Source organism: Buteo buteo, chromosome 13 (genome assembly GCF_964188355.1).
Source record: "Buteo buteo chromosome 13, bButBut1.hap1.1, whole genome shotgun sequence".
NCBI classification, from domain to species: Eukaryota; Metazoa; Chordata; class Aves; order Accipitriformes; family Accipitridae; genus Buteo; species Buteo buteo.
The window spans coordinates 4,709,725-4,733,118 of NC_134183.1; the positions used below are offsets into that span (position 1 = coordinate 4,709,725).

Here is a 23,394-nt window from a genome sequence, read left to right on the forward strand (position 1 = left end):
AAACATTCTTACAGTAAAGCTGCTAGCAGTAATAAATTCTCTGGGTATATATGTTATCTGAGATAGATCTCAAACGTGCTGTATCTGCAGAAGTCTGACTTTTATGCTTTTTTGACAACAGTTAGTTTGAGACTGTCCATTATTGAAGGGTTTGAAGCTTCTTCATCTTGCTGTACTGGGGTTCTGCTAAAATACATTTGTAAAGGGTGTCTAGTCCTGAATTCAGGAGGATAACTTTTAAAATTAAGTTCTGTCCAATTCGGCTTTGTTTTGCTTGCAATTATTGGACTATTGTGTATCCTGATCATTTTTCCATAGCTTGCAAAATCTGGAAAGACAAAGACTACATAGAATCATAGAATCATTTAGGTTGGAAAAGACCCTTAAGGTCATTGAGTCCAACCATAAACCATGATAACACACATGATAAAATACAATTTAAAACTCTACTTCCTATAGACCGGTACAAATAGGTATACAAGAAAAGGTGCTGTCCCACACATGAAGACTTTTACATATTTCTGACCTTGCTTTGACTTTCAAATTTGCTTTGCTTAAAGGAGATGGAAAGCATTAATTACTATATGTAGAAGGAACTGAGAGTTGGGAGTGAAGAATTTCAGTGTGCTGGGGTGGGATGGGGCTTCTGGAACTCAGAAGTGCATCTAATGGGGAAAATAGGAAGGTGGTGCATCAGAGATGAACTATAATTTCAGAACATTCGAAGGTAATTTTAACAGCATGGCACTTCTTAATATTGCCATTTTGTGCTATGTGCTATATTAACTAGCAAACAGTAACCTAGATCTGTAATTTTGAACATAAATATCTTCTGCTTGTTGTTTTTTATGTGGGTTTTGGTTTTTTTCCTACCTAAAATTGTGTCAGACTCTTCCTTCAAGATCATCTGAGAGGGTCTGATAATGCTCTCTATTCCTATCCATGATTGCCAAGTGTCCTAAGCATGTTTTTCTCCTTGTCTGTCTTTGAATCTGTTCTTACACTCAATGATACTAAGAATGAGGTAGTTAAGCAGGTGTGAGGGGGATATTAACTAAAATATAGGTATGTTTTTTGCAATGAAAAAAATCTACAGTCAATTTCTTTAGCAACAGTCCCTGATTTGACTAGACAGCTTTAAATCCAGTGAGATGAAGAATGTCCAGAGTGTTTAAATTTTTGACTGACCTGTTGTGCATAACCTGTCTCTTGTGTTTGGCTTAACACTTGAAAATAAGGATGTTTAAAGGGGGAAAAAAATGCATTTAACATAGTATTAAATTTTCTTCACAGACTCTGACACATCTCTGGGACCTGCAATGACAAGTCAGAACAGTAGCCATGCAGAGAAAACTGGTGAAATGTCCTCAAAGCAGTCAGCACCAAAAGTGCAGGTCCAACGATCTGTCTCCAGAGAAACCATCACTATTCATTTCTCTGCATTTGGGAAGGAGGAAGAAGAGGAGGAAGAGGAGTTTAAGGAATTTTTTGATGAGGAACTAGATGACCAAAGCATTGTAACAGCACTTGAAGCCAAGGAAGACCTCTGCTTTGAGCATACCGGCCATGATTTTTCTGGTCCAGCTACCTCGCTTAACGTGGCCGACTCTGCATCACTACTGTCCTCATCACCTGCAGTTCTGCCAACTGCAGAGACTGTAAAGCTGTTGGATTCTCCTTCCACATCCCAAGTATTCAGTGCAGTGCCACTAGTCCTGTCTCCATCATCACACTCCTGTCATACAGTTAGCTTATCAGGTGCACCACCACCTGTGGAACAGAAATCCAGCCTGTCGTCTTCCCCATCCTCATCCCCTTCCAGATCAGTTGTCTGCTCTAGTGGATCATCCACAGTTTCTAGTTCAAAACCTTTTAAGGGTTTAGTCAAGTCCCTTTCAACAGATGTGGAACCAAAAGAACCCACCCCACCAATGCGACATAGACAGTTAATGAAAACCTTAGTGAAATCTCTGTCTACAGACACTTCTAAACAAGAATCTGAAGCTGTGTCTTACAGGCCACCTGACTCAAAACTGAACTTGCATCTGTTCAAACAGTTCACTCAGCCTCGAGCTACAGGTGGTGATTCTAAAACTGCCCCCTCATCTCCATTAACATCTCCCTCTGACACTCGTTCCTTTTTTAAAGTACCTGAAATGGAGGCTAAAATCGAAGATACTAAAAGACGCCTTTCTGAAGTAATCTATGAGCCTTTTCAGCTGCTCAGTAAAATAATGGGTGATGAAAGTAGTAGCCACAGGCCCAAAGCCTTATCTTCAAGTGCTTCAGAACTCTCAAACCTTTCCAGTTTGAATGGCCATTTGGAAAGCAATAACAACTACAGCATTAAGGAAGAAGAATGTGATTCTGAAGGGGACTTCTATGGAAGTGACTCTAACCTGAATAAGAACGATCAGTCAAAAGTGGCTGAGGAACATGCAAAAGAGACAGAGACCAAAAGCTCTCAGTCTGCAAGCACAAAGGACGTGAGTTCGAAAACTTCACTTGTACTTGAAAAATGTTCATTGTCTGCACTAGCAAGCAGAGAGGATGAGGAGTTTTGTGAACTGTATTCTGAAGACTTTTCCTTGCTAGAGGATGAAAGCAAACCTGATAAACCTACCGAAACTTTGCTCAATCCAGAGGTGACTGAGGAAGACGGTACTATGCTCAGTAGTGAAGATGAAAATAATCCATATGTGCAAGAGCCTAAAATACCAGTGAAAACTTTATACTTCTTAACACTGTTGGTCTATGCTTACTTTATTATCCCTCTCCCTGGCTACTTAAGTGGACTCTTATTTGGAATGGCTGTTGGATTTATGATAGCTGTCTGTGTGATTTGGCTTCTTACTCCACGTACTCCTGAATATCTCAAATTGCATAGAAGTATGACAAAGCAATGGAATACAGGAGCTCTAGACATCAAAGAACCTGAAATATTGAAGGTGAGGTCATGGCACTTTGTGAGTGTGTCTGTGTGCATTATTTTGGGTAGAAGTAGTAAACTAGATTTATTCTGAAGGTGTAAATGAGCTGAATTATCCCCATTTGTAAATAGAGTATTGTTTTAGGGTCAGGTGGCTTTGGCAGGGGCACAAATGGTTTAGTACCCAAGAATATGTAAGACTTCAGTGTCCTTAAGGATTAGTAGAAAACCAGAATTGCTTCAAAAGTAAAAGGGCAAATAGTTTTGCTGATGGATTTGAAATGATCCAGCTGAACTACTGAGAGCAAGTAGTGTCAGAGTTCAGTGTGTAAAATAGCATTTGTGCTTGAAGCTGCATCTTGTGAGATATATTTTGTTTCTGGGGTATTTTACTGTCTAGGCAGTAATTTGTCTGTCTTGTCTGTTCAGTCTAAGCAGATTCAAAAGTGTTGTGTTCAAGTAAAGCATAGATAGTTGGAGAGCATATGGATTCTCCTTAAACGTAAGCTAAATAGAATGGGAGAAGGAATGAGTGATGAAAGGGACATACTCGTAGGTTATGATGTCTGTGGTTCTGTGTGCTGCTATCTTGAATATTGTACCGTATAATATGGATTACAGTTCAGTAAAACGTGTGCCTGAGAGCTGGGTTTAAATCAAGCTCTTAGAAAATTTATCCTTCCTCGTCTTTGCCCTTCCCTATCTCCACTTCTTGTTCGGATACTGCAAGTTGCTGTCGCTTTGTATGCCTGGCACATTGCTGTCTGTCCAATTGTGATCCGTACAACCAGTCAGTTACTTCAGTGGCTTTGTGCTTCTTCCTTGCCCCTATCCTGCCTCTCCTAATCTCCATCTGTGATGAATTAAAATAATATTTTCCCACTTCTGAACAATAAAGCATCTACTAGTTTCTGATGTGCAACAGAAGCATTTCAGAATGATAGTGGTACAACCTTCACTTGATATCACTTGCTTATCAAGAGTATTTGTGAATGCTTTCTTGTATTTGTGTAAATATTAAATCCATCCTGAGCTTTCTGAAGGTGCATCTCCAGTTGTATAACAACACAAAGGTTGCATGAATTTAAATTCATGCAGTATTGGTTATATGCTGTAGCATCTATAGTGTATTGATAGCTAATCTCATGTATCTTTAGGTAACTGAAAAGTTAGAGAAATGGGGTATAAAACCCAACTTTTGCTGGATACAGGCAGTGATTGCATGCCCAGCCCTGATGCTACCTTGGTGTTCCCTGTTTTTCTTGAATGTTATGAGTTGTGGTCTTTATTTGCTGTTGTGAATGCAGACTGAACAATCCTGTCTACCCAAATGATTTACCTGCTGCTTACATGTACAAATCTTGACAAACTTTAAATTCTGTCCTTGTTAATTGGGTGCTGAGACCCTTCGTATAAATTTGGCTTGATACTTGAAAGCTGGTAAAGATCCTGATACTTGTTGTTGGCTGACGTTAAGATGGCTCTTTGAGGTGTTAGGTGTTGTTCAGGAACCTTTAAACTATATTTTAATGCTTTTATCCAGGAAATACATTTTATGAGAATGGCTGTAGGCAAGAAATGAACTGTGCAGAGAAGTCTGTATGAATGTACATTGTTTTGTATGACCTGATAAGTATTTCTTGCGCTCATTAACACACAAAGTAATTGTCCTTATTAGGTAAGGCCCTATAAAAGGGCTTTTTAATGCTTCAGGAGTTTAAAAACCAGCTCAGTGCCCATATTGTAGTGGAACATAATATAATGTGATTTAGAAGATTGCATGTTATTATTTCCCCCTCATACAACTAGTTTCTGTTTGCCTCTGTCAAAATGAGCACTGTACAGTTTAGGTCCTCTGAAAAAAAAGATTAAATATTTAATCTGTAACAAAACTCACGTGAATATAGTAAAATCAAACTTTATGGTCTTGCATAAAGATGTTCTCTTCAGGACTTGTTGGTCTTATATTCTGGCTTGGACTGCTTTCATGTTATTATGATAAAGGCTATGAGTAAGATCCCTTTATGGGGCTCTAGGAGTTGGGATTCTGCCAAACTGCTGTCAAGCTATTTTTGTACAAGTATGTGTGCATTCTCCCCCATGTAAATATTGTCCGAGAAGTTTGCATTTCCCTGGTTTCAAGAACTAGTGGAAAATTCCCCATAGCAATTGCCGAAATACCTGAACCTTAATATTGAATCCCCCAAAATTGTTCCTTTGCAATGTGAAAAAATAAAATACTGTTGTGCTTGTTGGTGTGTGCTTCTGTAGATTTCTGTACTTATTTCACTCAAATGTCTTTGGTATTGGAGGGAGAACATTCCCACCTCACCCCCACCCCCCCCAAATGCACACAACCCCCCTGCATCTTCAGTGTATGATTTCTTATCTTCTTATTCACTTAGTCTTCAGTTCTCTACCTTACTTTTCCTTTTTTTCTCTGCCCACATTTTTTTTTCTTCGTTAGTGTATTAGTCTTTTCTAACTTCCTTATTGACTTTCTCAAGTGTGCATTCCCTTGTGTTGTGCTGGCTGATACAGAAGGTTTTAAGTAACAACTAAAATGGAAATGATGAATTTACTTTTTCCATTAGAAAGAACTTTCATGAGAAGACTGTGTTGGCAGCGCCTGCTAGAAAAATGAAGCTTTTTGAGTCACAGCTGTACAGAAAGAGGAGGGTTTTTACCAGCATGCTGTTCCTGAATATCACCCAAGGGGTTTCATGTTTGATAGTGGCCTCTGGCAGACAAATGTGTTTCCCAGTTAAGGTGGTGGTTACTTCTGCCCACTTTAGACCTTTTTTTGTGTCTTTAGAGTCCCTGTTAATAAAAGCTCAAAAAACTGCACTACATTTTTCCTCATTTATCAAGCAAAACACTATTGAATTATTATAAAATAGTGGTAATGAGAGGGATACTAATACAATTAGTGTGATTGAGTGATCAGCAGTCTTTCAAGAATTTCAGTGCTGGAGCATTTGATTGTATCATTTAATGATAATGGATATTAATCAATCTGTTAATATCACTAAGAAACTCTGGGGACAGTTTTAATCCAAACTTGGGCTTGTATTATGAAGTTGACTCGTTGATTCTTTTACTTACATATTTGAAAATATCATAGAAGTAATGATTTTTATTTAACTTGCAGACCTGCTCTGTGCCCCCAGCCCTCAGGGTCCTTTGTAAGGATCTTTTGCAGTTCCAGGTGGAACCGGCGTGGGCCTTTTAAACCTGTTTTATGCAAATGCTTGTGTTCCATAGACAGGTGTGTTCCCTGTAGGGCCGGTATAGTTGATAGCACTGCTGTGACAGAGGTGATGTACTGCACTCTGAAAGCCAGTTCAGTCTCTGCTGTCTAACAAACAGGCCAAATCCTGCTGGTGCATGTATGGGATTTTGAATAGTAATTGTGACCTTTGCTATAAAAGTCATGCTGCCCAATATTCTAACCGGATACTTTTTCAGGTTAGTTACCAGCGTGATGGTGAGGCACTTTCTCCTAATTTCAGCTGTAAATTCAGAGCCACTGCTGACCTTTGTAAATGGAGATCACAGGATCAGTGTAAATGGCAAGCAGCTGCAGAGTAGCATATGACTATGGTCATTGTCCTCCCTGAATTACTAAATTTCTTATTTTAACAACTTCGCTAGTACAAAAAAGACCCATCATACAGTCACTCCTCTCCTACACAAGGAAACCCATTGTTGTTTCTGTAGTTGGGAAAATTTGGCTGTTGCTAGCACGTTATGGTAACACAACTTCTCTGTTCAGATGCATTGCAAAACGGTTTCCGTAGGCTGTGAATCTTTTGTTCCAATTTCTTTTTGCAAAGAAAGGAGTGGAGGTATTTCTGCTAAAATTGTCCTTAAAATGCAGGAACTTTGGAATGAATTTGGGGGTTTCTTGGATAACCTTCTCAAAAATGGTTTTTATGCTAGATGAAACAATTTACAAAAATGAAAATCGCTGAAGTGAGAAGGCAGATGGTGTTGTTTCCCCTTTAACAGTTAGTTATATGGGGGGAAAAAAATTCCTGCAGCTGGCACACACTTCCAGATTCACTAATAGAGTGAGGAATCATCATTTGGTGAAGTACTAACGTTTCACTCTCAGCCATGCAATGTTTCTCTGTGTTACAAAGTAACTTGAAAGTTGAGTGCAAAAAGGAAACAGTGCATCCTTAGAAATTAGGAATCTAAACATTTACATACAAGGAGGGTTTGTAGTAATGCAATATCTCTCTCAGCCTGACTGTTGGCTAGTTGCTGTCTGAAAATAAAACCCCGCATATTTGAATTTGAACTTCTGTATCTTTTGGGTTTTGGGCTATGCCTCAAATACATGAAGCAGCCAATCTCTTCCCTGTGTAGAAATCGCTATGTAGGCTGCTGGTTTAGGTGGTAAATCTGTTCTAGATTTTGAATGCTTAGTACCTTAGGCAGCTGAAAATCATCGTTAAAAGTCTTGGACAGGTTCTTCAGTCGCTTATATCCTGATGGTTGTGCTACGGGAAGCAGCGTTTGCACTTCAGTTGGGTTTGTTACATAGAGCGAGCGAGGGAGGCGGCAGTACAGGGTTTGAGAATTGTGTGTTTGGCAGATTATAGAGCTAATCCATTTGTTTGAAGTGGAAAGCCTGGGCGCATGGTAGGGAATCAGTAAAGCAGGTGGGACTTTCCAAGGCTCCTGAATGCTGAAAGAGAAGCGGGAATATACAAACTGAGGAAGCAGAGATTCTGTTTTGTTTATTTTTGCCCTTTAAATTCAGTGTGTCTTGCTCTGCTGGGAAGAAGGTGGCAATCTTCAAGAGGGCCTTGCCTGTGCTGTTTAGTTGTGTAGATTAAGGAAATCTTCTGGCAGAAAGGCTGGTACTGGCACTGTTACAGAAGAAACGTGATAGGAAAGTTGCTGGTCTAGTGGATGACATATGGGTGAATTCAGACCCTGTTCACTGGGCTTGGTTAAGTCACTTAACCTGGCCTGGTCCTCGCATGTTTTTATCACAGATGTGACTGTGGCATCTTGGTGTGTGCTGTAGGGATGAAATTAAACATGACTCTAAGAGTGTTGGATAACAGTCGTATAGCTGCTGAGAAGGTATAGCAAAGTTTGTGCATCCGATGTGTGTCCCAAGGTATTCATGTCTCAACTCTCAGCTTTTCATCTTTGGAGCTATGTTCATGGATTTTTACTTCTTACTATGGTACATATGTGTATTTGTTGTGAGAATTATGTGTAAATCACGCCTTGTTTTCATTGCTACATGCCCTCTGCTCAGCTCAAGTGCTGGCATCAGAAAACTCCAGCCGGTTCCATCTCGAGCAGGATGTTAAGGAAACTTCAAGTATACTCTGACCTTCCTTCTTGGGTACCAGACGTACCTGGAGGTTTCCAACCCTCCTACTGAAAATAGAAGTATAGCTTATTACAGTTATAGAAGGGGTTTGTGTGGCCAAGTTTCATATACAGATCCACTTTCCAAGTATCCCTTTCTCTTTGTGCCAGCTTCTGTCGTCTTTGGCTGAACTGCCTTGCAGAAGGCAGCAGTAAACTTTGGAGGCAGCAAATTTTTGTCTGTACATTTGCCCGGCTGCAGGCTCCAGACTTCAGTGTCTGAGCTAGAAATAGCTTGGAGATCTGATCCAGGGGGCAGGTGGGAGTCTCTCCGGAGATCTGTGGGCCATATGGGATATTCCAGTTCTGCACAGAGTGAATGGCTCACAGTGGCTTTAGGCAACTCACGTGATGTCCTTGTGCTTCAGTAAGTCCAGCTGGAGTTCCTGCCTGAAAATTATTTGCTGTCTGCTCAAAGATGTCTTGGCTTAATTTCTAGGAAGGAAATGGGATGTGCTCAAACATACATCAACCCTGCTGCGCAGAGCCTTGATGGTTTATAAAAAACTCTTCCTCATGCATTGTATTTCCTATATGGTAGTTGTATATAACCCAGTGTAAGCAAAAACACCCAAACACAAAGCTTCTTCAAAGACCACGTGTTGGTATAGGTATTTCTGTTAATAAAAGAGGTAGTCTGCTTTAGAGCTGAGCCTAGATGAATGACTTAATCTTTCCTGAACATAAAAGATATGCTAATTTATCTAGGTTTTTCAGGGTTTATAGTGAAAATGGAGCTAGATGTTAGAGTAAGCAAAACATAGATATCACTGTTACTATGGCACCTAAGAAAGTGTGCTGTCTACTTTGAGAAATTATATGGCACTTAAGTAAATGAGCATTAAAATAAATTTTACATTTCTATGTGTGGGCGGAAACTTCTTCAGTAAGTTAAAATGCTGCAGTAATTTTGGGCATGTTTTGCATAAGGTAATTACAACTTTTCTGTTTTGAAGAATGCTAGGGATGCTCCTTCAGCTCTCCCTTCTTCCCAGCAGTGGATGCTCTCCCCGCTACTATACTCACCTAGGTATTTGTAAAGATGCCATTTTACTTTATGCTCTAGGGTATGGCTGTTTAAGTCTATCTCCTTCACTTTCTATTGACATTAATGAATGTTGAGTATATTTTGACGTGCAGGTAGAAGTAATTATCAAAATATGTTGTATGGCAAGTTAAGAGAAGGAAAACTTGTCCTCCTTGAATGAGTATTCTGGCTTGTCTTCTGCCCCATTTATCATCTTGCATTTTCTGTAATCAGATGTTAGAGGAGTAACATCACCCCCATAGTTAGAGTCAGCACTTACAGGCTTGTTACAGCAGGGCTGGTTCATTTGTTTTCTGTTTCTTTCACTGCGCAGAAACAAATGAAATTTAATCCATATGTATGACTCCGGTGTTGTAACTGGGAAGTTACACAACATGTTAAATGATCTTAAATGGTGATGGTGCATTAAAACAAACTGCATTGTGGTCTTCCACTCAGTGCTTAATTGTTGATGATTAAAATGTCAGTGCTGTCTATAAGCAGACTGTTTGTCTTGCCTTGACTGTTGGTGATTAAAATGTCCATACTTGCTCTAAGCAGACAGGCTGCTCTGCAACATGCCCTTACTGACTGCCTTGTGGCTTTTCCCAGCAAGCCTCTGCCTGCAGATCTCACAAAGTTTCATGAAGATGAGGTGAGAGAGCTACATATACAAAATAATTTAGTCAGAAAAAACAAATTATGTGCTTGGGATACAGTCCTCATCTCATGCTGTCAGTTTGGTGCCATCTTATTTAGGGCATTTACTGCTTTGTTGTATTTGTGCCATAAGTGAAATAACTTTGGCAAAAGCTTGGATAATTATTTAAAACTTTTATGTATGTGCTGTACTTGGCTTTCCAGCAGTTTAAAAGTCCGTTAACAAGCGTTTTCTTTGCTAGGGATGGATGAATGAAATTTATAATTATGATCCAGAAACATACCATGCTACACTGACTCACTCTGTTTATGTGCGACTCGAAGGAAGCGCTTTGCGACTTTCAAAACCCAATAAAAATATTTCTAGAAGGGCTGTGTACAATGAGCCAAAGCCTGAAGTCACATATGTCAGCCAGAAAATTTATGAACTTACAGAAAGCAAGGTGAGTGTGCCATACTTATATCTGATTTTAACGAAGAATACTTTGAAACTTTTTTTTGGAAAATGTTTCCACTCGTCTAGTTTCATGTTCTGTCGTTATGTAAACAAAACTGTTACGGTGACTAACTTGCAAAAGACTGTGCTGAGGTGGAAGATTGAGCAGGATTTAGAAAAAATTACATATTTACATGGTAAGGGAAAAGCATGATTTTCCTCTGTCAGTTCAGAGCAGAATTTAACACATGAGAGTTTGGAGAATCATTCCCCATGCATTAGATTACAGCGTGACTGTTCTGAAGCTTACACCAAAATGCATAATCTGTGGTGGTTGTCTCTATCCCAAGGCAGGTGGCTGGAACAGACATGACTTGCTGTTGGTACCCACTGTCTAGGGAAGGAGATAGGGATTTTTGCAGTTGGAAGAGTGTGTTAAGAATAACGTGGGGACAGTTTTCCTACATGTTATTTGCCTCCCTCAAATCTATGAAGAGTTGCCACGTGAGGTTGATTCTATTGGCATTGTATTAAGTAATACATCAATATCTCATTATTAAAATAAAAGAATGGATTTTTTTAATGTGCTGCATCAATAGAGGGCCTTGGCAGTACAGATGTGGGAGGAAACTATGCTTCAGTTGTCTGTGGAAGTTAGAGGGAGAGAGGGACAGTGAGGAAAACCTCCCTTCGTTTCCCCAAGTCAGTGTGGGAAAGGTTCTTGGTGTCAGCTCTGCTTTCCATTAAAGGAAGATGGTGAAAAAGATAAAGCAAAAACTTAGATTCCCGCCTGTTGCAGATTTGTTTTCCCATAATGAAGACAAGCAAAGCTATCACATGCTACAAGAGCATTTGACTCACAATTGTTCCCCATTGTATCTTAGAAAAATTTCCAGTACTTTCCCCCCGCAACCCAGCCCCAGTTGGTTACAAAAGTGCCAAGTGCCCTGACTGTAATAAGCAAATGGTGGCTATTCTCCAAGGTATTTCCCCACAGGTTTTGGAGAACACTGGTTAAGTTCAGCCCCTAGATAAGAATTTTAAACCTTGTCACTCGTCTCATCGCTTGCATTGTCTCAATTCTCTCTGAATATACTGAATTTAGAATATAAATATCTGCACATCAATTCTATAGCTTGCTTCTTACATGTTGATGTGACTATTGCCGACTTCAAGCACTCCATTTCATGAGGAGGGTCTGAAAAGTTGAGTTCAAAACTCAGTTTGGATTCTTATCTACCCCATGGTCACAGAAATAAGGTTCTTGTTTTTTCTATTTTTTCTGCATATGTCTGAGAATAAGATCTTCTAAATGAAAACCGAGTTTCTAATCCATGTGATTGTATAAGTCTAAGCTACTTAAGTGGTCTTTGTTTTAATTCCAAAGCTATGGCTCACCAGAGACGTAGTGATAGCATGGACTGGACATCAACCAGCTGTAAGTTAAGAATCAGTTAAACCCAGCAGATACAATGTAGGATCTGTATCTTTTGCATTCCTATGTTCTTTATGTGAGTATAGAAACGCAGAAGAGACAATTGAAAAATAAGTTAATTTAACCCTTTCATCTATCATTCAGATTTCCCTAGTTCCTAAGAGTCTGGCACGAAAACGGATTTGGAATAAGAAGTACCCTATCTGCATTGAACTCGCTAAACAGGATGACTTTATGGCTAAGGCCCAGACTGAAAAAGAGAATGCAGAGGAAAAGTTATCTGCTGAAAAAGTGGACTTGAACAATGAAGAATCCAAGAAACCTCAGGATGGAGCGAAGTATACTAGCCAAAAGGATCAAGTGCTTTATCTCTTTGGAAGGACAGGTAGGGAGAAGGAGGAGTGGTTCAGAAGGTTCCTTCTTGCATCCAAGCTGAAATCTGAAGCGAAGAAGCTGTCCGGTTTATGTGGGAGCAAGCCAGGTATTCAAATTTTGTATTCTAGTAAAAGTGTCTATTAAAAGAAACAAACCAAAGTTATGTTTTCAAAGTGGTAGTTATAGCAACTGTGGAGCCATAGTGATCTTTACAGACAAATAACACTAAAGACACTATTCTGCTCCTTATCTTGGCCTCTCATTCCCACCTTCCCACCCTGCCTTTTCCTCTCTTGGCTGTATACTTGGCTATATGCCCTCAACTAGTCTTACTATTTTTAGACTGTTTTATGTGAATACAGTATTTTTCAGTGACTGTAACAACTCCTGTAATTTTTGTAACGATGAATTGTTCAATCTCTTTTTTTTTTCTCTGCCGTGTTAGAACTGATGTCCACATTTGCAGTATTAGACCTAGTCCTCTTATTACCCATTCTTCATTCTCCATCCTTCCTTTTGCTCCAGTTTCCTGTAAACAATAAAGAGCTTTCTCATGGGTTAATGTCAGAAGAAAACACATTTTTCTGTTTAAATAAAAAGTCCTGTGCTAATATATATATCTGAACTAACGAACATGTTAGTCTACAGTATTGAACAAATGTTTGAAATATTAATTTAAACCATCCTCTGATATAATTTAAAATCTGAATGACTCATGCTTTTCTGTCTTTATTCTCTGAGAAGCTTTTTAAAAATTGGTTAACATCATTATTTCTGGCACATAACTTCTTAAAATGCAAATGCAAAATTAATGGCTAATTAAAATTCTAATAGTTACATGCTTTTGACAGTCCTTTTAATTATAACAGTCTATAATTAAAAAAAAAAAAAAAAAGCTATAGGTACATTTTAATCACCTGACTTTTATTTTAGGCATTCCCCAGCAGGGCTGTTGGGAATTCTGCCATATGTTGTACATATGTGAGTGTCCATATTTAAATATGCTATTGATCAGCTGAGTTTTCCAGTCACACATACTGCTGAGTGCTGAATCATACTAAATATTGACTAATTTGGGTTTAGGACCACCTAAGCACACAGTGGTGGAATTTACTTTTACTTTTCAAAAGGAGAAGGCACTGCTCTGAACGGTCTTTTTTCATAATAAATTAAATCTGCAAGCTAATTTTGTTCCTTTAAGTGTTTGATTAGTGTTCTGTTAAACAAATATTATTCCTTTTGATTTAGGGATCTTGCCAACACACAGTAGAACTGATAGTCAATCTGGAGTTCTCACACACAGCCGAAGCAGCAGCAAGGGAAGTGCAGAAGAAATTGCATCCCAGCCGAAGCACAAGGATCTGGCTGGCAATGTGCGGCAGAAAATGCTTCTGGACTACAATATTTATATGGCAAAGTGTGTTCCACATGAAAAGAAAAGCCCTTCAGGTAGTCCAGTCCTCAGTGCAGATAGCAGCCCTACAGCTGTGAAAAAGGTAATACTTTTCTCCCAAAAGATGTATCGGAGGTGGTGATACATTTTATCTTGTTAACTACTACTTTAAAAATCAGTTGTGTAGAAAGAAAAATTAATTATTTTAACTACAGGTTGGCCCTAAACTTTTTATGAAGTCAGTGTGGGTTTTCAGGCTTGCCAGTTCCCTGTTGACCACAGTTTCTTCTTAATGTAACATAAAAGTTTTTCATTGATTTAGTTTGATTTCTTATTTCACAAGAACGTCTGTGTTTTTTCTGGCTTTTGCAGTGTCTTGTACCTAAAAGATTGTACAGCTGAAGGCAATATGGCTGTACATTTTCTTCATTAGGAATGCACAGGTGTGTCCCAAAAAACATTTGTCCCAAAAGAACTTATGCTTAAGATTAAATCAAACACGGAAAAAAAACCCAACCAAACCCTCCACAAACCTCATTTCCCAATAGCAGTAAAAAGTTACTTTTTTCTGTGTATATTCTAAAGTAGATTGAGTAAAAGCATACTTTTGAGGTCCTGGCTTGTTGAAACAATTTAAGTGGAATTTTTAGTACTTGGTAGTAAAATTGATCTTTATTTTCTGCTCTTTGTAGGGAGCTAAAGGCCTTCTATGATTCCTGAGTGCATCTGAGCACCTGATTGGGACAGAACTGTCATATAACACAAGTATTAGTTGGACACTGTTCATAGAAGTTTTTCAGTGCAGATACTGCACTATAAATTCTGTTTTCAGCCCTACATTTGGCTTCACTCATGCACTCTGAACCCCATGAAGCAGTGCTTTTTGTCTTGGACCTGGGAACTGTTTTTCTGTTGAATCTTTCAGAAAGTGCTTAACCTCTTCAGTTGTTCTCCTCAAGAATGATGTTTTGGCCCTGTTGCCATGAATAGGGTTAGGAATTTGCCTTTAGTATGTGTCTGATAGCCCCCTGGCTGCGGCTTTGACAACAGTGGGACAGTTTTTACTGCAGTATACCTGCTGCTTGGGTTGATTAAGGGGCAGAAATGGAATTGGGTCTCATATAGACTACAGCTTGATTTGGACAGCCTTGCTCAAAAAGACGTGAGGCATGGATGGATGGATTGTATGATTTCTATTTTTAAATATCTTTTAAAGCAACACAAAATGGCTGATGTGTTAGTATTGTGTAGTACACAGCAGCGTAATAGTGAACAATGTCTATAGCTCTGTCTAATCCTTTGGCCTTTTGGACTGCATTTGAATCACTCTTAATAAACAAGAACCTTAATATTAAGTACGACACTCTTAATAAATGGATCCTTGATGTTAAGCATGATCACCGTTCATTTAAAAGACGTAATTCATGTCATGCATCTTTGTTGCCAGACTTTCATACAATGTCCAGAAAGCAGTAGGAGGCCATGGTATAGCATACAAATAAACACATCTTTTGTTCCCCCAGGAAAAAAAGATATTCTAGCTCCCAACAACCCCTGAAGCAGTGATGAATTCACTGCTGAATCTGGCACGTGTCAGAAATCATTCTATAAATAGATGAACGCTGCTGGCAGGAAACTTGCGTCACAGCAGAAGCTACTAACCCAGCAATTCTGCCTGCATGAGGCTGTAGCTATTGGGAGCAGTCCTTGCCAAGAAATGATGTTCAGAACTGTAGCATCTACCTGACTGCTCTTAGAAAGCACTGCTTTTCTGCTGGCTTCAGGATTTCTGCCTGTAATAGTAATGAAAGGTGGTGAATTCTCCTTTCATTGCAAGCAGTTGAGAGACACTAAATATGTTGTCTTTCCTTCATGGAAAACTCCTGGTTTTAATGAAATGCATGGTAGCATGTACACACCCAAAAGTATTCCAGCTGCCTTTGCTTTTGTGTCTGTAGTCGGTGATGCAACACCCGAACATGTAATATCTCCCAGTGTTTTGAGATGGTTCTCAAGTAAACAAAGACATAATCCTCTTGGACTGTAAGCAAAACCTTTAATGCAGCAGCAGGAGTACTATAGTTCCTGAAGCCTATATACAGACGTTGGAAGGGAGAGTGTTTTTCCCAGTACTGTGTTTGTTTATCATCTATTTGTGATGTTTCTGAACTGGATTTAAGGATGTAAGATTGGGTCTTGCTTTCCAATTTTTTTATAAAACAGAGGAAGAGTAGAGTAGCGGTTCTTCTAGATCCTGTTAGGAAGAGAGAGTGTCTCTGCTACAGACTCATTTATAAGGCTGCCCATTTTGGGCCTGTCTGCTTTTTCTGCCAGAGGTTAAATTACATACAACTTTATCATTTCATTGCCAGAGGTCAATCTATATCTATGTGGTCTCATTTACTCTGTTGCACGTCAGGATGATGACAAGCAAGCTCATGTCAGCCCAGCTGATGTGGTTGTAAAGCTGCTATCTGTGCTGAGCATTTAGTGTTCTTAGCTAACCTGGGCTATGACACTGAACTTTCCAGTGTAAATGAGGCCTTTTCTGACCTTTGTAGAATTTAGAGAGCTGACTAATCTGCTGGGTGTTTTCAGTTACCAGATGCCCATGTGGAAGCTGAAGAAGAAGAACGGGAGGCCTGGGTGAATGCTTTGCTTGGAAGAATATTTTGGGATTTTTTAGGAGAAAAGTATTGGTCTGATCTAGTGTCAAAGAAGATCCAAATGAAACTTAGCAAAATAAAGGTAACTAATCTGGAAACTTGCATGACACATTCCTTATGGAGGAAAACAAACACATAGTCTTTGAGTTTTAAAACAGTAGAAGAAACACTTATTTCACACCTACGTGTAAAAGACAAATAAATGTGATAGAGTTCCAATTCAGCTTTGCTATCCGTTTCACAGTAGGATCTCAACATGTTAACTTTGTTGCTTCAGTTTCAAATTAACTACAACTGGAGTAACTATTTGTGAAGTTTTTATGTAAAAAGTAGAAGTATTATTGTATTTACTTTAGGGATAAATAGAACTGATTATAAATTATGAAATCTGCTTTGGGAAACAGTAGATTGCCTTTAAGGTGGAGGAGATCAGGGAACCGCAATTCTAATGTGTTCCTATTAACTTCAGAGGTCAGTGGGAGGAATAGTCAGGGAAAGAGCTGTCTGTGGCGTGATAGGATAGAATTGTGCATCAATTGCGTAAGCTCAAAGGGTGAAGGGAGGAGTGGTGCTTTTGAATGACTTCTGGGTCTTCCCTTTGCATTCTGTAACTCTTCTGAACAGCAGCAGTTAATCACAGGCCTGTTTAGCTCCTGATGTTTGGGGAGGAGTTTGCCTGTTCCTAAAGGCAAAGGAAGATGTAGTTTTCCTGACAAAAGCTCTGAAATTTAGCTGCCAGCACCAGCTGTGAGATAGTGTTGCTTGTGCTTTGGGAAATAAGCAGTAACCTAATTCTGCCCTGGCTGTTTCCACAATTGTGACAGCAGGGTACCCAAGCATCACACTGGAAACAGTTTAAGTGGAAAGACTGGGAAGGGGGGCTGGATGTGTTTTTGATAGATTAAAGCACTGTCTGTTCACAGGAGATGGAATTTCTATCAATAAGAAATACTTAGGGTAAATAGATACCCAAATCATTGTGATTCTGTGCCTCTGTTATGCTAAAATGATGATACAGATTTAAAAGCTATTGTGCTATGAAAGAATTTGCCAAAGATAAAAATAGCTGAGACGTTGATATAACTGCAACTATAAAATATGTGACTGAATTTAAAATCCAAAGAAGTCTTTGATTTTTATTCACAGTAAAATAGGATTTATACTTCATTCTGGAGCTTTTTACATGCTTTGACTAAAAAGCATGCTGGAGGATTAAGGTCAGCATCTGAACTTCAGCATAGTTTTAAAAACATTCCAAGTTCAGATGCTGAATCTCTCCCTAAAATATTATTTTGAAATTGATAACTGCAAAATCTTAGAATTGGGAGAAATTTGTGTAATTGTATTTGTATTCTTTCACTGGTGGCTTTTCAGGTCAATCCATTCCTTAAGTTTAATGACCTTTCTTCTCTCAGGAAGTGATGTTTAGTTCCATAACATGGATTTGATTTTTATGTTCTGTTTTTTTAGCTACCGTACTTCATGAATGAGCTAACTCTAACTGAGCTTGACATGGGGATAGCAGTGCCGAAGATCCTTCAAGCCTTCAAACCTTCTGTTGATCACAGAGGTAAAACACATGCTGCTGCTTCTGGTTTTGCTGGGTTCATTCCTTTGTACCTGTGGAGAACAGAATTTTGATATGTTTATCTTGTGGGTGTTATAATCAGAGGAAGGTACACTTAATAAGAGCTTATTCTGAGGAGATACTGAGTGGTCTCTTATCTCCAATAGTAGTAGCATCCGGCTTGGTATAAACATAGTTCTATAGGTATGGAAATATGATCATGGCTTTCCATTGGAAATAATTACTGAACTAAACTAAAATTTGCATGCAACAGAGATGCAGACCTGTATCTGATACTCTGTCATGGACTACAGAGAGCAGTGTACATCTCAGGACAGATCTGGTTCTGTACCATAGCAGAAAACAGATTTGGCTCTCTTCAGGAGAAGTTGCCCTGTTCTGAATACAGCGATTCAGAAAATACAATTGTAAGAACTCCTAAAACAAGAATATAGTGTTGCTTTGAAAGAAACTTCAAAATACAGCATCATTTTATGTCCTTAATATTAAACATGGCTTTAAATTTTTTTTTTTTAAGCTGAATGACTTTCATACTGCTGCTTTATGAATCAGAAGTGTTTTGGTTTTTTTCTTTTCTGTTCTTTCTGGCTTGCATATGGTTGCAGGAGTATATGTGAGGATATTCTTGTCACTTAAGTAGTTTCACAAAAAGGCAAACTTGGGTTAATGTTTTTTAGCTTCAAAAACGTTCTACGTGCTGAGGAGAGGTAGATGCCATCTTTCTTCTAAGACATGTGATCAGAGCAGTTTTTAATTTAAATTGTTTCTGACTTTATTAAGGGTTTCTTAACTTGTCTCCTCTCACTCCATTCACTCCTTTAGTTACCATATTGTTACACTGGGCTGGAGAAGTGAAAGAGAATTATTTAATAGGAAGTTTCTAATTGGACTAAAGGGAAATATTTCCTTGGAGGACCTGTTGTGGTGCAGCTACGAATTGCATGGCAAACAACTTATTTTTGTTTTACACTGCTCTTTCAACTCTTAGATGAAGATATCAAAACCATTTCTAAATGGTGCTGAAACCAATAAACTGGTAGTGAGATGGTAGGAATTTAATGAATTTACAATACTTGTTAAGAGTGTCAAGAGCCTCTGGAGAGGCTCTAAATTACAGGCCAGCAATGAGCCTAACTTCAGCAAGTCTCAGGAGCATATTTAGAGCAATAACAACAAATATGGACAGAGCAAAGTTTGAACAGATAACTAGCTGAAAATCATAACAGGATCAATCTTCACTAGCTCTCCTATGCACAGTGTTTCTAAGTGAGGAACAGACTGTCGTGTTTCTTTATGTAGTATCTTCCCAGAGCACGAGGGTATTGAACACACAACAGATATATAGTACCATGTCCTTTCTTACAGCGCTGGTTGGAGGAGAATGCAGTGCCGAACTCGGGTTTGAGGGGGATTTCTCTTCACTGAGGTGGTTTGTCTCTTAAAGATCTTAGTTCCACTCACTGTTCTTAAAGGTCAAGCAACAGTGGTTCCCCAGGATGGTGAATTTGTGATAGAATTCAGCTGTGCACAGTATTAGATAACGAGCAAGTTTCTGCTTAGAAGCAATTTAGGCTTCATCTTTGCTTGTATTATATGGTTTGGACATGGTCTTTTTAAGTCTTGTTTAACTGTAGTTTTGATGTAAGACTCATTTGTCTGCCACTCTTACTACAGTGCTTTTCTCTAACTCAGATAAACAGTTATCATCAGACCTTTGTAAGAATACCAGATGCATGAAATTCGGGAGGAAATAAATAAACTTTATCACTAATATTAAAAATGTTGTGCCACTCAAATCACTGACTAAAAGCATGAGAAGGTTAGTAAGCTTTAACCTTTCCCTCATAAAAGTATGAACAGAACATACTTTGGGGAATTATTAAAATTCTCTTGGACATACGTAATATGTTAACTAATGCTGCCTGTTGTATCCAAATGCTATTGTTTGCCCTTATCTCACTTGAGACTTGCAGCTCTTTGGGGAAAAGCCTTATCTATAAAACACTGGGTACTTTGCTCTCAACTTCTTGAAAGTATGTTTTCCACTGAGCTTTTTAAACAAAGCATGCTTGAAAAGAGCAAATTGTTTTGTTGTCATGAGGAACAAAACCTGTCTTTTAAAAGAAATAAAAATTGAATAGATGGAATAAGCTCATGTGCACTCAGTATTTGGGGAACTAAATCATATTGCTGCTTCTTGTTGCATGCTTGCTGCATGGGACAGCGGGTTCTCCACAGTATTTATGACATCCTCTGGTGTTTGCAGTAGCAAAGTGGATTCACCATTGGTAGAAATTTTATTTTGAGTTACAGAAAACAAAGTGAAAACTTTTTAAAATCATGAACTATATGATGCTTGCCAAGTGGTTTTGTGGTTTCTTTTTAAACGAACTTACGCTTTGAGGTTCTTGTCAGAGTGTTTCTCTTTGCCTAGATTTAAACATTTTAAAAAATTACTTTCTCTGTTCTCATAACTTTAGTTGTAACCAAGGACTGTAGTTCTAAGTCATGAGATAGGATTTAGGAGACTACTGAATACTTGGCTTCAATTAATTGCCCACAACAGCAGTGAGAGCAACTAACTCCTTCAGTTTCTTGTTCAGTTAAATTGTGACAAGCAAACATTTATGGTAGATTTTTGTAGTCCTTGTAACTTCTTTCATATTGTCGAATGACATGTGAACTCTTTATCTGAGTTTTTAAGAGCTTGCAGTGAATAATTACTGAAATAACTTGTTTTGCTATTGTACTTAAAAGGACATAAATAAATAAATAACGGGATGATGGTTGGAAATGCTTGTTTTCATAAGGATAAATGTATTTGTTGACCTATGAATAAACCACACAGAAGAAAAAAAATTCTAAAATTTCAGGCCAGTATCCAGAATGAACACTTTTAAGAATTTTTTTTTAAAGTGTTTGAAACAGTCATTTGAGGTAACCTTTTGTGAGGCTTTAAAATGCAGTTATTAGTTGTAATGTTCTTTGTTTAATCCATACTTTTTTTACCAGTGCTTGATTATGAAGAAAATATTGTTTTATTATATGGCTCCTCTAAGTAACTATAAATTTGTTAACAGCCAATGTTAGGAAAAAAAAAATCATGTTAATACAGTCCTATTTGGGTGACAGCATATGCTACAGTATTTACTGTACTTCCGTCAAGGCTAGGGAACCAGATAGCCTGAATAAACTGTACCATCTGCCCAATTCTTTACCCCCTCATGCTCCCCTACCTCCCTTTTTCCCTCTGGAAAATGTGTATGAATGTTTTCAGGCCAGGAATTTTCCCTCTCAGTAATGGCATCCTTTGCTTAATTTGATCTACTGTTAAAACAACATTGGCATTTGAAGGACGCTGACTCATTGGTTATCCAAAAGGTCTGTTTAGCTGTTTTCTTGTTTCTGGTGATCTTACTGCTACTTCATTACTGTAAAGAGGAAAAATCTATATAATCTATATACGCTTGTGTTTGAGTTCTTCTGTTTTGTTTTAGAACGGCATTAGAAAACCTGTATGATGGAAAAGAATAATTTGGGTTAGTAAAGAAGCAGCTTGCCTTCAGTACTGCTTCCAGCATGTAATCTCATAGTGTACCAATGACCTGGTCTTTGAGAATTTCTGTTAATATAAATGGGTGGGATTTAGGACAATGCCATTCTTCTGATATATTTTTGCAGAAAAGAAAACAGTTGTTCTTTAACTGAAAAACTGTGTCTAGTCTAGATCAATCAAACCCAAAGAGTAGTTACCATTAATTGTTTCCAAGTGAGTAAATTAAAAGTAGAATGCATTAGTAGTTGATGTGCCAGATACTGTTAGGGAGGGCATATTGTGTGCAGCTGCAATGTCTGGAAAAGGAAGATGCATAATCTATGCTTAGTGGCATCTGATTTCTAATCTCTGGATCACAAATACCCTACAGCTTTTTTTTAATTGATGGGACCGCATGGTGTCACTTAAGAGGCAGGACCTAATCTTGCAATTATTCCCAAGACAATTCTTTTTTGTCATTGCGATAAGCAAATAGTCTGCCCCGACAATAGGATTTAACTTAATACTGCACGTCTAGAATTGTTCTAAGTAATGACCCTGTTTGCTGTGAGTCATAAGAAGAATGCCTATAGCTGAACTACTGAGCAAACCTTTTCATGCTTCTTTGATACACCATTGTCGAAAGCAAGAGACTGCCAGTTGTGATGTATGACAAGCAATATTGCTCTGGGATTTCAAGTTTTTTCTTCATTTGGACAGTGTAAGTAATAAAGAGGAGTGTCCCCATTACTGTTTGGCTTGGAGTAGTACTGTAAATAGTTTTGAAGTGAATCCCTGATTGTATTCTATTATTTTCTTTATCTTGATTCAGATCTCTTAAGCAGTTTAGGTGTGCATAAATCACACTTTTTTTTTTTTTTTTTTTTTGGCTCATTAGCTGTACTCACTGATCTATCTTTCAGCATGGCTTTGATTTATATCTGAACATTCAACTTTGTTCCATAAGCTTAATGTGAAGGGAAAACTTGCTCTGATAAGCTTTTAATTATTTGTGAATTAATGACATAATTGGTTGATGAAAAATTAGTTTTTCTCCTTGGAAAAAGTATGTTGTATAGACTTTTTTAAACAAGTTTTGGCTTGACATTAAAATAAAATGATTGTGACTGTTCTTAAAGTGACTTTGTTGTTGTTGTTTTTAATTTTAGGACTTTGGATTGATTTGGAAATGTCCTACAATGGATCTTTTCTAATGACCCTAGAGACCAAGATGAACTTGACCAAACTTGGTAAAGAGCCACTCGGTGAAGCACTTAAAGTTGGAGAGATTGGCAGAGAAGGGTAAGGTATTACAATGGTAGAATCAAGCAAGAGCTTTCATAGTGAAAAAGTGAAGTTTTCCTTGTATATATGCAGCTCTGGCTCTGCAATAGTTTGAAAGGAGTTGGTGTGGTTGCATACACGTGTGTGTAGCACTCAGCCTTTCTGTGCAACTTTACTGTTTGATTACACCATTGATAATTGTCTTAATAAAAGGCTTTTGTAGTACAATAATTTTTTATGTGTATTTTAGTAGGATTTTAAAATGTTCTGTGACTAAAATATAGTTTTGTCTTATGCTTGATTTGGGGTCTTAGCCAGTAAGACTTGAATATTGGAGGTACACATATGCAGATATGGAGATAAGACACACGTAACATGCTACTACAGCATGGTACAGCTACAGTTGTAAACCATATAATGGTAAACACCTGTGGAAGGTAAATAGGCTGTAATTGTTATGTAAAAACTTTTTCAGTAGCTTTATTGCATCATGGGAATAATCACAGACCTACTTTAGTCTCCGATTTTGCTCATATCCTGCTTCTATTTACCTGCTATGTCTAAGCGAAATGCCTTGTAGATGGATTAATTAGAAAACACGCATACTGTAACTTACCTAACTTGTATTTGTGCTTTTCCCTCTCATTTTTATGATGTTTGAATTTCATC

At 38.2% G+C, this 23,394-nt stretch overlaps 1 protein-coding gene across 7 annotated transcripts in view; it reads left to right on the forward strand.

Annotated features, from left to right (window-relative positions):
- TEX2 (testis expressed 2) overlaps positions 1–23,394 on the forward strand; it is a 71,831-nt gene that overhangs the window by 38,924 nt on the left and 9,513 nt on the right. For 5 of the 7 annotated variants that reach the window (XM_075044327.1, XM_075044329.1, XM_075044333.1 and 2 more), the window contains 7 exons: positions 1,294–2,948; positions 10,256–10,456; positions 12,029–12,365; positions 13,508–13,755; positions 16,251–16,400; positions 17,789–17,888; positions 22,611–22,743. In XM_075044327.1, the coding sequence (XP_074900428.1) occupies positions 1,294–2,948; positions 10,256–10,456; positions 12,029–12,365; positions 13,508–13,755; positions 16,251–16,400; positions 17,789–17,888; positions 22,611–22,743 (2,824 nt within the window). Of the gene's footprint in view, positions 1–684; positions 728–1,293; positions 2,949–10,255; positions 10,457–12,028; positions 12,366–13,507; positions 13,756–16,250; positions 16,401–17,788; positions 17,889–19,271; positions 22,163–22,610; positions 22,744–23,394 lie in introns of those variants that run through there. The other 2 variants (XR_012652637.1, XM_075044331.1) reach the window with 2 other exon arrangements.